This window comes from Myiozetetes cayanensis, unplaced genomic scaffold (genome assembly GCF_022539395.1).
Source record: "Myiozetetes cayanensis isolate MyiCay16 unplaced genomic scaffold, myiCay2020 scf1, whole genome shotgun sequence".
In the NCBI taxonomy this organism is placed as follows: domain Eukaryota; kingdom Metazoa; phylum Chordata; class Aves; order Passeriformes; family Tyrannidae; genus Myiozetetes; species Myiozetetes cayanensis.
Genome location: NW_026086604.1, coordinates 133,912,222 through 133,923,674, shown reverse-complemented (window position 1 = coordinate 133,923,674; position 11,453 = coordinate 133,912,222). Strand labels below are relative to the sequence as shown.

At 43.0% G+C, this 11,453-nt stretch overlaps 1 protein-coding gene across 15 annotated transcripts in view; it reads right to left on the bottom strand.

The window, feature by feature from the left end:
* KIAA1217 (KIAA1217 ortholog) overlaps positions 1-11,453 on the bottom strand; it is a 351,359-nt gene that overhangs the window by 2,860 nt on the left and 337,046 nt on the right. For 9 of the 15 annotated variants that reach the window (XM_050311843.1, XM_050311801.1, XM_050311808.1 and 6 more), the window contains 4 exons: positions 8,964-9,118; positions 8,218-8,364; positions 4,848-4,967; positions 56-1,735 (listed from right to left, as the gene is read on the bottom strand). In XM_050311843.1, the coding sequence (XP_050167800.1) occupies positions 56-1,735; positions 4,848-4,967; positions 8,218-8,364; positions 8,964-9,118 (2,102 nt within the window). The remainder of the gene's footprint in view (positions 1-55; positions 1,736-4,847; positions 4,968-8,217; positions 8,365-8,963; positions 9,119-11,453) is intronic. The other 6 variants (XM_050311887.1, XM_050311897.1, XM_050311915.1 and 3 more) reach the window with 3 other exon arrangements.

Below are 11,453 nucleotides of genomic sequence, written 5' to 3'. Positions count from 1 at the left end.
GATTATTGCAGATTTTAGAAAGCAGCTGGAGGTTTGATTTCTTGGACTAAGGTACCTTACGTGAAGTGGCTGGGATTGACGCAGGGGGCTCTACGCCAGCAAGGCTCTCATCCAGCACTACACGCTCTCGGGATGGGGTCTCGGGTACTATCTGGGCAGAGAAGGGGACAGTGCTTCCCTCAGAGGTGTATGTGTTTTCAGGGATAGGTTTTGGACTCATTTCACTGATGGTGTTTTCCAGCTGCTTTATAGTCTGCTCAAGGCTGTCTAGTGTCCTGTATGTACTCTGTCGAATTTCATCAGTCCTAGACAGGGGCACTGCAGCTCCGGAGGGTCCCTCTTGCTTCCCAGAAGGACTTTTCTCACTCTCCTCAGGCTGAGACCTAGTGATTTCAAATCTCTTTGCTTCCTTGTGCTGCTTCAGGGTCCCATCTTCCTCCTCTTCTTCATAGACCACAACCTGCAAGGTTTTCTTCCCAGTCTTGGTTCCTGTCCGTATCGCCTGTGTCAGAGCAGCCAGCTGCTTTTTAGGGAATTTAAACTTGAATTTTTTCTTAGAATCCTGCCTGCTTCCAAACTGATCGGCAGAGTCTGAGTTTGCTTCTGTGTTTAGCCCATAGATCTGACGGTATTTGTTCAAATTTGTCTTTGTGCTTTCCTGTTCTGCAGGAGGTCTGCTTTCTGCAGAGTCAGACTGAAGGTTAAACAGGTACGGCTCCTGGAGAGTGTGAGCTGCTGAATGCTCTGCAGTTGCTTTTCTGTCATTAACTACTGGTGACTCTTCCTTCTGGCTCTCAGAGACTTCATGTGCTTCATTGTCTTCCTCCTCTTCTTCTTCTATCTTTTCATCTGTCATCATTTTTTCCAACTCCTCATCACATTCCTCAAAAATTGTAGAAAGCCGCTTATACGCTGACCTGATATCCATCGGTTCATCAAAAATGATGATGACAGGTTTTTTGTCCAGACACACCACTGGCTCTTCACTGTCTGTGTTCTCTGGGATACCTTTCTCTGATGCCACGTCCTTCCTCGCATCGATGTTCACTGTTTGCACATCTCCTCCTTTCCGGCTGACTATATCGTGAACTTCTCCACTTGAGAGGACCTGCACAGCTGTTTTGGTAATCATGAAGGCGATGTTTTCTGTGGGTGGGCTGTCTTCACTTGGAGAGGTGGCTGGAGAGTCTGTCTCTTCAATGCTGTTCACACTATTACTTCTGGACACTTTGGGTCTTAGCACAACCTGACTGTAGTTCACTGCAGAACATTCGTGCTCCTGCGAGGCAGGTTGAGGCCCTGTGGCCTCCTGTGGGTGCCTCACGAGAGGGGCAACGCTGCTGACAGGGATGTGCTTGCTCGTGCTCTGCAAGGCTTCACCCTGTGGCAGGCCCTGGTGAGCATCTCTAGAGAGTCTGTAGTTTGGCTTTTGTTTTCCAGTTTCAACAGCTGGAATATGGGATCCTAAAATATCTTGAGCCCCTCTTCTTTTTTCATCCTCTGGCAAACTGACACCAGACAGGTTTGTGCTCATATTCTGAAGGTTTTTGTTAGAATAGTCTGTACTGTCTACAAACAAACCCTTGCTAAATGTAGGACTGTCATTCACTGAAAAGCCAATTTTACTGTCAGCTGTACTGGATGAATCAGAACCCAATTCTTCTTCAGTTTTCCCTTCCCTCTTCTCTTTAGGATGATCACTATCTGTGGGAGATCCTGTTGTAGCCCCATACACCTAAGGGGGAAAGTTGGATTACTTAGTTATTCAGGGCTTTTACCTTTACAGGACCTTTTTTTTTTTTCCCCAAAATGAATCTCAGGGGAAGCGCAGACCTTGTGAACTCACCACTCCATTTACAGCTGCAGAGACATGTCTGAAGCTGTCATCTGATTTCTGTCTCTCATCGGGACAAAATTCCAAATTCTGGTAGAACAGTGCATGATGTTACTGCTTTGTGCTATGCATGTGGTTAGGATGGGATGTTACCTTGTTTTAACAAGGCCTCCAGAATATGCAAAAGCACACTAATTACCTTATTTCCAACACAGTGCTACCTTGACCTGTTCACCTTACAGCTTAAAAAAAAATCATCCCAGGTTTTTACAAGACTGAAGTTGAAAAGATTCACAGTATCTGATTACATTCTGCTGGGACACATCAAAGAAAGCCTGATGTGGAAGGGCTGACAGCAGGGGGCTATGGCTTGCTCGCTCTCCAGAGAGCCAAATGCATGAGTCTGGCTCACCTTGAAAGGGAGTTTTATACCGGTAAAAGCTGATTTTCAAGTTACATTTTGCTGCTTCTAATGTTGCTCACACCTGAACAGCGCTGCTCTATCACAGTTAATATCATCACAGGCTGAACAAATTCCTTGCTGCAGCTTAAAAAGTATTCCTTCAAAATTATCAGTAGCACCCTGCAGTGCCTGTGGAAGTGCAGAATGAAATACTGAACTATATTCACTTATACCAGAAACTCCAAACACCTCACCAAGAGGTCATCCACTGGTTCAAAAGTAGTATATTCCCAGCAATGCAAATTTAAGGGGACGCTTTTCTTTATTTTCAAGTGAGGACCCCTGAAGATGCTGTTTCATAATACCAGGCTTTTCTCTGAGGCTTGGTTTAAGTGCTAGTGACAGCTTAGGATAAACACCAATTGTCAGGGTGAGGGAATGACCTGAGGAGAGACACCATGCCTATGATATAACATGAAAGAAATCTACAGTCAAAAGATAACTCACCAGCAATGAAATTAATTTGGCCTCAAGTGCCTGAAGACAGTGAACCAAAAGCGATACTGCTGACATTGCTTGAGACTAGAAGCTGACTCCTAACACACCAGAAGACAGATTATACTTATATAAGCATCGAGATGTGCAGAACTGTCAGGAACATTGCTCTCCCAACGGAGACAAACGAGTGACAGTACAGAAATCACCGGGTTGGCTACTGCATGCACTCCCCCTGCATTCTGAGGGTCACCAGGTGTAGTTTCTACATCTTGTGATATTATACACTGTCTGAGGATTTTACACAGAAAAACTATACACACAATGAAAACACAGCAGTGAAAAAGGCAACAATAGACCAGAATGATAGTTCACCTCTACAAAGGCTTATTCAGCAGTAACAAGGCTGAACAGTTGCTCCATGGATACCTTGACATCCCTCATATTTCTAAATAAGGAGGAGCTGTCATGCAAACCAGCACAGGCAGTAAGACATCGATGGGCAGGCTGACACTGTCTAAACTTTGTGCTGAGAGCCTGCATTGGAACAAAACACCAAGGCTTTTGATCCCCAGCTTGGTAAGTGGTGCCTCCCAGTCCCATTACATGTCAGACCCCCCTAGAATTAGGCCAAGTCACTTAATGGCACTTGTTGCCTATGGATATGCTGACTCTATCTATTTTAGGAAGTTCCACTTCTTGTTCCAAGCCTCAGTGCAACATCTTGTGGTGTCATTGTACAACATATCTCATTTTAGGAACTGCTGCCTTTCTACTACAAAAATAAAACTGTAACTACATTAATTTCCTCTATGAGTTTATCATGACCATAACGTTCCATATTTAAAGCCAATAAACACTCTGTCATGTCAGATTACAAAAACAGATCTCATTAGCCTTAATTTCCTGGACTCTGTGTTATTCAAATAAACAGCAGCTTATGGCAACTACTTGGCAGCACCTTTCAAAGAAATGTTTGTGTTACAGGATGTGCAGTGTCCTGAGTGGTTACCCAGAATTTCATGTAACAATATGATCTTTTCATTCTCTCTCCATTAGTAAAGAGGATGAATTCACACCTTTTTTTTTTTACCAGTAACATTGTCATGCACTCCACAACAAAGCAATTTTTCCCTCATACCCATGGACCTAATTTACCCTCCCCCAGCCAGGTGTTTGCAGCTTTAGACCAGAACTGCTGTTTGGGCAGCTCAAAGCCAAGTCCTTGAGTGCAATGCCCTGACCTTACACACAAAATACATGACAAAGTTGAAATGCTGTGCTGAAGGGCTGTGTGTCCTTCTTCTCTGTATCCTCTTCATTGCAAACTGGCATCTGGCCGACAAATTCTCATGTCTGCATGACCCTCTAAACCCAGCAGTGACACAACTTTCACACAAAAAACAGGTCTGCAAGGACAGAAATATTTGTCCTTTTCTTATCCTGCTCATTTGCTGCCCACAATCAACTCAATTGCCAACTCCAGTGCAGACACAGCTGTGAAATTCACCCCAGCTTGGCTACAGCCCCAGATCTGTGGTACCTCTTTCTGAGTTCCACAGCTGAAGAGTGAATTTTGGGCATTAACTTTTAGCATAAGGGCAAATTCTGCTTATCCACCTTGACTCTGTCAACCAATAAACTCAGTGGGATTTCTAGGTATCTAATAACTATTTCTGGGACCAACAAATGAAATAAAATACAGCAGTTCTCTAAATTGGTTCTAGAGACTGAGAGGAACCATTAATTCTCCTCTAAGAGAATCAAGCTTAGGAGAGATGCTTCACCATCCACTGCTAGAACAGTACAGGATGGATGTTCTAAGAAGAATGAGCATATCTTTGGCAGAAACTGATGGATCCTCTTTTAATCTCGATTTTACAGAATCATAAAACTTCATGCAACCATTGTATAATCGCTGATGAGACACATAATGTAGTTTATTGTAATGTTCCATGTGAGAGTTTCTGAACCATACTGAGATAAAAAGAAGGAAACCACTGGGCAGTGGTAGGTGGGTGTTAAAAAGAACAGGACATGAGATATAAGATTAGTTTTGAAGGAAAGAAGGTTATGCCAAGACTGGGTGGCATGTTTACAATTGCCACTTGTTACCTTCTTTTCCTTGTGATGCATTAAAGTTCCAGGCCTTATGTCTTTAACATGTGTATCATTTCTGGACTGTTCAGCATGACTGTTTGAGTTTACATCCATAAAAGAGCACTTCTGGAAAGCCTAGGAAATAAATACTGCAGGTTATCAGGAGACCAAGAATTTTTACACAGAAATGTCTGGAGATGACTGACTACAAAGAAAGCATTTTTTTTAACAGTCACAGGTCAACAATGTTATCTACAAGCTTCTGAGATAATAAGCTGATAGTCTAAACTATCTAAGAGAACCAGGGCATCTGCTCTGGTTTACCAAGACCACACTCTAACATCATGCTGACCTTAGTGCTCCCTCTAAGGAGGATGAGCTTGATTTCTGATTTTGCAGATGGGGAGATGAAGGCACACCAAGGTGTTACAGACTATCCAAATTTAAGTAGGAAGCCCATGACAAACTTTGGCTTGTGACAGTAGCTACTTCCTAGTGGCTGATAGTCATGCAAGACTTACATAACTCCACTTCTCCCCACACAAACCATTATTAAAACTTCAGCCACGGAGATGTGTCTTTACCACAGTCTCCACTAATGCACCAGACAGTTAACTTCCTGAACATATGGACATTGTGGACCACTGGCCTTCCACCATGTGTACCCCAGGGCATGGCCTGGACTTTTTAGCCCTTTATCTCGCTATCCTCCCTCCATTCCCTTTGAGTTTCTCATGCAAACTGGCTCCTAGATCTGGAGGAGCAAAACTGTCACTGCCACTGTCAATCACCGTGCAGTGCTGGCTGCAAATCTGCATCCCTGGAATTTCTGTAGGCCTCTACTGGCATAGCCTGCCTTCAGTGAGATGTGCAGGCAGGACATCTCTGCCAGCCAAAGCAAAGACGGAGAAGTGCTTACAGGAGTCAGACACACCCTGAAATGCAGAAAGATTATATTTTTATACCATGTATTAGGGAAATTATTTAATTCCTGGCAACTCATGAAATAAAGAGTCCTGATTACAATTAGACTGAGGCCTGTTCTTTAAAGACTCTAATCTTCATATGTATTGCATGTTTATGCAAAATCAGAAAACTAAGAATAATTAAAAAAGTATCGAGCAAAAAATCGTGATGTAGAGTTTCTTCTGTTTTTTCCACTACATCCCATTTGTGTTTATAGACCAGAGTACCTAAGATGACATGAAACTAATAGAAAAAATAGTGTTGCTCCTCATAATACAGGATATGAACTTTTCCCCAGCATACCTATTTGTGAGATCAGTGATGTAGGTTTGAGTTAGGCATCCTCAAAGTCCTTCAGGCTTCAAGTGACAAAGAAGCCACTATTTCCCTTTGGTAATTTGGTAATTTATCTACTTTGCTCTGGAGTATCTGTAACAATCTCCAAATACATTCTGTGTTGCAATAGCTGCTTAATATTATGCCTTTTTTCTGCTATATTAAAAATCTTCACACTGTACTCTTTCAAACCTTCATATTCTTAACAGTCTTTTCAAATGAGGGACACATGGATACTTAGCCGTGGGTGCAGCAGCCCAATGTTGATCTCACTGATCCTGTACACAGAGATGAGGACACATCTACATCTGTTTTCACATCTACATCTAAAGCAGACACAATTTTGTAGCAACAGCACTGACCTGGGACCTCCTGTCAACTTGTTACTGCAACTCCTGTTTCTTTTCAAGACATGCTGTTGTGGCCTGGGCTATATGTTGTTGTTGTTCATGCGGACTTTATACCTGCTTTCATATTCACTAGTTTGAATTAGGGTGATTTACACAGTAAAGATTTTAAATGTATGTCCAGGCTCTTGATGAAAGTACAGAGTGACACTGGGCCTGTAGCTTATCCCTATGGGAGCTGCCTATAAACACCTGCACAAAGGGCAGTGATTTCAAACCCAGTCAGCTCTCAATTGTCCTATGATAGGGTTTTTCTGGTATAGTCTGAGGTATGATATTTTTATCAGAATGTTGTATCATTTGATCAAAAATGTTTATAGCATACAATTCAGTTTAAGCAGTTAAACCTGTTATCTGATCAAAGAGTGTTGTTTCCTTTGACAGATCTGTGCTCCACTGCATTGCGTTTGCTGCGTAGCTGTTTATATCTGTCCTTTAGCTCTTCACTGATTGAATCCTGTACTTCATTCCTTCATTTTCCATTTTTCTGCCTATGACTGATATCAAACTAATGAGCCTGTAGCTCCTAGATCAAGCAATATGCCCTTTATAAAACGTGGTACTCTCTTAACCTTCTAAAATATAACTGGTATTTGGTATCACTTTAGTCCCCAAAACTGTAATTTAAACACACATCTCCCTATTGAGCAACCATGCCTATTTCTCCTCCTTGGGTCCTCTCAGTAGCCCTTTCCAGACCTTGACCTCCACTTCACTGTCACTAGTTGCAAGACAGACGAGTTGCTTTCCTAGAGACAGGAGATGATGTGACAGTTTCCCTGTCCCCAGCTGGTCCCTGCAAACCAGGTGTGTCTGAAGCACTGGTGGGTGAGAACAGGGCAAAGGGGCAGGGTGCACCCATCAGACATAACAGTTACTGCCTAATGTCCGTGTCTCCTGTGCTGCAGGTGCTCCCTGGGCAGCACCAAACCCACCTTTTGGCAGGTGGACAGCAGGAATCACCTCATGCCGTGACAGTGCTCTGAAACGCGCTGTCAGAAGTTACAGCCAGTTAAGCGGACCCACATCTCCTTTCCTCATGTGGGCATGGAAGAGGACAACAGGAGCCCCTGGGAAGCTGGAGCTCATTGATGGCAGCTGGAATAGTTGGCTTTTACAGTAGCATGGCCATCACTGAAGAAAACCAGCCTACATGATGTTAAGTGAAGGATCAGCAAGAGAGCACTACTTCTATGCCACTGGCAGAGTGACACACCAGTTACACGACAGGGAACAGGCAATGTCTCAGCACTCAAACACTCCAGGAAACTTCAGACCATAGCACAGAACAAGTGAGCACAGCCCACCAGGAGCACAGCCCGTATTCTACCACCAAAGTTAACAAAGCTCTAAGCACCTTGCCAGTCTGGTACTAGGTAAGCAATACTAGCCCAGAGACAATGACACCAAATGCACACCAATATTTTACTTGTCCCATCCACCTTTGCAGGCTTCTCCTGTGGCAGCTAGTACATTCTTGATCACTCTCTCAGCTTCAGACCTCTTGAACAAAATTTGGGTGGTACTTCCAAAAAGTGTACCACTCAGTGCAAAAATGTGGGACTGGGTGAGACTGGCAGACCTGCTTTCCTTCATGTTCTGAGCTAGAAATTGTGCTGAGGCCACAGAAATTATATCGGGCACAGGTGTCTTCATGTGCAACCCAAAAGGCATACCTGTAATTCAGCCATTATTTTATCTCCTTCCTCTTCCTCTTCATCTTTCTCAGCTGATGCTATAGCATGTCCTGTGCTCCGAGACAATGCCTGATCCTCTTTAGGGGCTTTGGATTGTGCTATTTGCCCAGCATCTTCACTGCATTCCTACAACCAAAGAAAGCGCAAACATGATATATGAGCCCTCCTGATGCAAAGCAAACACTGAAAATTCAACACTGCTGCAACTCCCCTATTGCAAGGTCCCTCTTCCCGCTACTTCATCAGCTCAAAAGTAACCAATATTGCTGATGTTGTTGTTATGTTCACAGATTAAAAAGCTTCCTAACTTGGACTTCCCTCCACTTTCTTCAGAGAACAGAACAGATGGAGAAAAGAAGCCCAAAGAAACTAATTTGCAACATTTCTGTAAAAACACTCTCAAATGTGAGCTGATCGTCCCCATCTGTCTAAAGCATGCGTGGTTTTTAAAATTATTTTTAATCTTCTTACCACTCTAATGAAAACAGCTGCTAACTTGCCTTCTACATTGCTAGGAAATATGAGCAGCAAGACTCCTGTAAACAGAACTGGTCAAATCCTCCTTGTTCATTTGGCCTAAGAGAAGTGCATCCTGGTAAGCAGTTTCAGTAGCTCTCCAGGACATAGCTCTGTCTCAACATTATTTTATAGGCCCAAGCCTGTGGCTTGTCTCTCTGCCAACCACTCATCAACGGTCTGACTGCCTGGAGTATGAATCATCAAACCTTGGCGGCAGGAGCCTCTTTTCTGGTTGTATAGACAACATCTCCCGATCTCGTCGTGGTTAGTCCTGACCCTGGCAGGTAACTGCGCCGTGGAGGTGGAGGAGGTGGAGATTTGGTCAGCTTGTCATTATCTTGTTCTCCATCAGGAACTTCTTCTACACATAAACAGAGCAGCACAAAGTAAGCATAGGTGAAGGAGAGGAAAACCGTATTTTCATATCTGCCTCAATGGGAAAGGCATTTATTTTCACTTTTCTTACTACTATTCTTACTACTTACTTACTAGGAATGCACAGTTTTGCTTTTGAATTATCACATAAGAGCCCTATATATATTTTTCTTACCCATGAAAATTCAAATACCACATACAAAGGCGGAGCAGAACCAGCCCTTGCTATAGCATAACTTGCTATGCCAGTTTCTCAAACTGGCATTCCCCTCAGCTATGCTTCCCCACCAGCTGCCACTTCCTCCCCCACTGTCTCTGGACAGCACTTTTTCCAGAAGCAGCATTACCCTGCTTGTGACTTGTCCCTACGTGTTCCAGCTCACAAGCATAATACATGGCAAAAGCCACCATTTTCACACCACCGTTTACAATGTTCATTTACAAGAGCAAAAGAATGGCCTTTCTGCAGCTACTCAGTGTTATATAACAGCTGGAATAAATATAATCCAGAAAGATAAAACCTCCTGCTTTTGGGATTCCCCAGCTGTTTAGGGCTAAGTGTTCCCTCTGGGCAAGTAATTGCCTAACTGCACACTCCTGGGGCTGTGTCAGGCTCCTCCAATGCTCCAGCTGGCCCACGGAGCAGTTGTCTGACCCAGCCTCATCTTTGTTCCCTTCTTAGCTCAAATGTTCTTTGAAGCTGCTTAATCTTAATGAAATGTTCTGTTGTATTATATCCCTCCCTGGATATGTGGCACTCACTTGCAGGACTGCAAGAACTTCCAGATGCACTTTACATTAGACCACTTCTTTGGTCAATACATACCACTTAGTTTTTAAGTACATCAGATGTAGTCCTACCTACCAGGTTTTGTGTGGAGAATGGCTGAGACAACATAATCTGGTAACATGATCTATCTGGGTTCTGCAGTTAAGATAAAGGAGGGCTCTGCTAGTTTATGGCCAAAATTTCTTATGTATTATATTGGTAGATAGGCGGTCTGTCTTTTCTTACAGTGCTCTTTTTTCTAATCTACAGCAGACTGGTATTGAACTTTTCATCCTGAATCACAGAAGAGCTGAGTGGTATGTGAGATATTTAATCAGATATTAAGGAAAAGGTTTGCTGTTCCTCTATTCATTCATCCTGTTACTATTACAGGATTCATTATGCACAACAGAAGGCAAACGTCTCAATCTCATCAGATTTCTTCTTAAATGTGCTGGCTGCACACTGTGCAAAACTGTATTCTAGAAGTGGATTAGTTAACTCTGCAAGTTACAAAACTTCTCAGTTACTGTGCCTTGCACTTTTTAAGATGTCACAGTTCACTGCACCCATATGGTACTTATTTTCACTTTTTCTATTTATGCCACACATTATACAATCTAATTGTGTTGATAGCCAGTAACCTCACTGAATTCTTAAATTATTTTGTGAGGTTCAACAGAATTAATTTTAAACATGTATGTAGTGAAACATCCAGGAAGCCACAACTTGGCAGTGTCAAAGGTGCACCCAGAATAAAATGCTAGATCTGAAAACACTCCTCCCAAATTCTACATGAATTTGTCTACACAAGCCCCAGGGCATTGTTTTTCAGCTATTTACAAGGTTGTCATGCCAACACCTGGAGTGCAGCATGCAGCTCTGACTTCTACAGCTCCAGAAGGACACAGTGGAGTTAGAGAAGGACAACTGAATCTAGCCTGGGGAGGGAGCAGCTGGCCTGGATGGAGGGACCAGAAAAGCTACAGATTTGCAGTCTGAAGTCTGGGGGCAGGCTCAGAGCTCCAGGATATGATAAAGATTTATCCACTGCCTTCATGATATCATGATTTTATATAAGGAATGCAGAGCTGCTTTTTGCCAAACTGCAGAATATCAGAACTATGGGGAGCTCAGTGAAGCTGGTGCAAGATGAGTTTAAAACTGGATAAAAGTTCCATAATGGATATGAAAAGGAGGAGATTGGGATATTCCCTCTAAAACCAGTTGCTGGGTTACTGGGAGACTACTAACAGACTGCAGAAGGCAGCTCCCCCAGACAGTATCTCCCATTGCCTCTGTCAGAGACAGACTGCTGAACCAGATGTAGTATTGCTTAAGTAGCTGGATAAGAATTTTGCAGATGATTCATGTTTGACTAATGGGATAAATCCAGCATTTGTCTGAGGCATCTTCTTTGCTCCTTGAATTGTGAAGAAAATCAGACATAGATTTGTATGTTAAATTGTGAAAGAAATAGGACAGCAAGGACATCCCACCATCTTGCTACACCACAAAGTAGCTCTACCTACTCTTGATCTAGTGCTAGTCT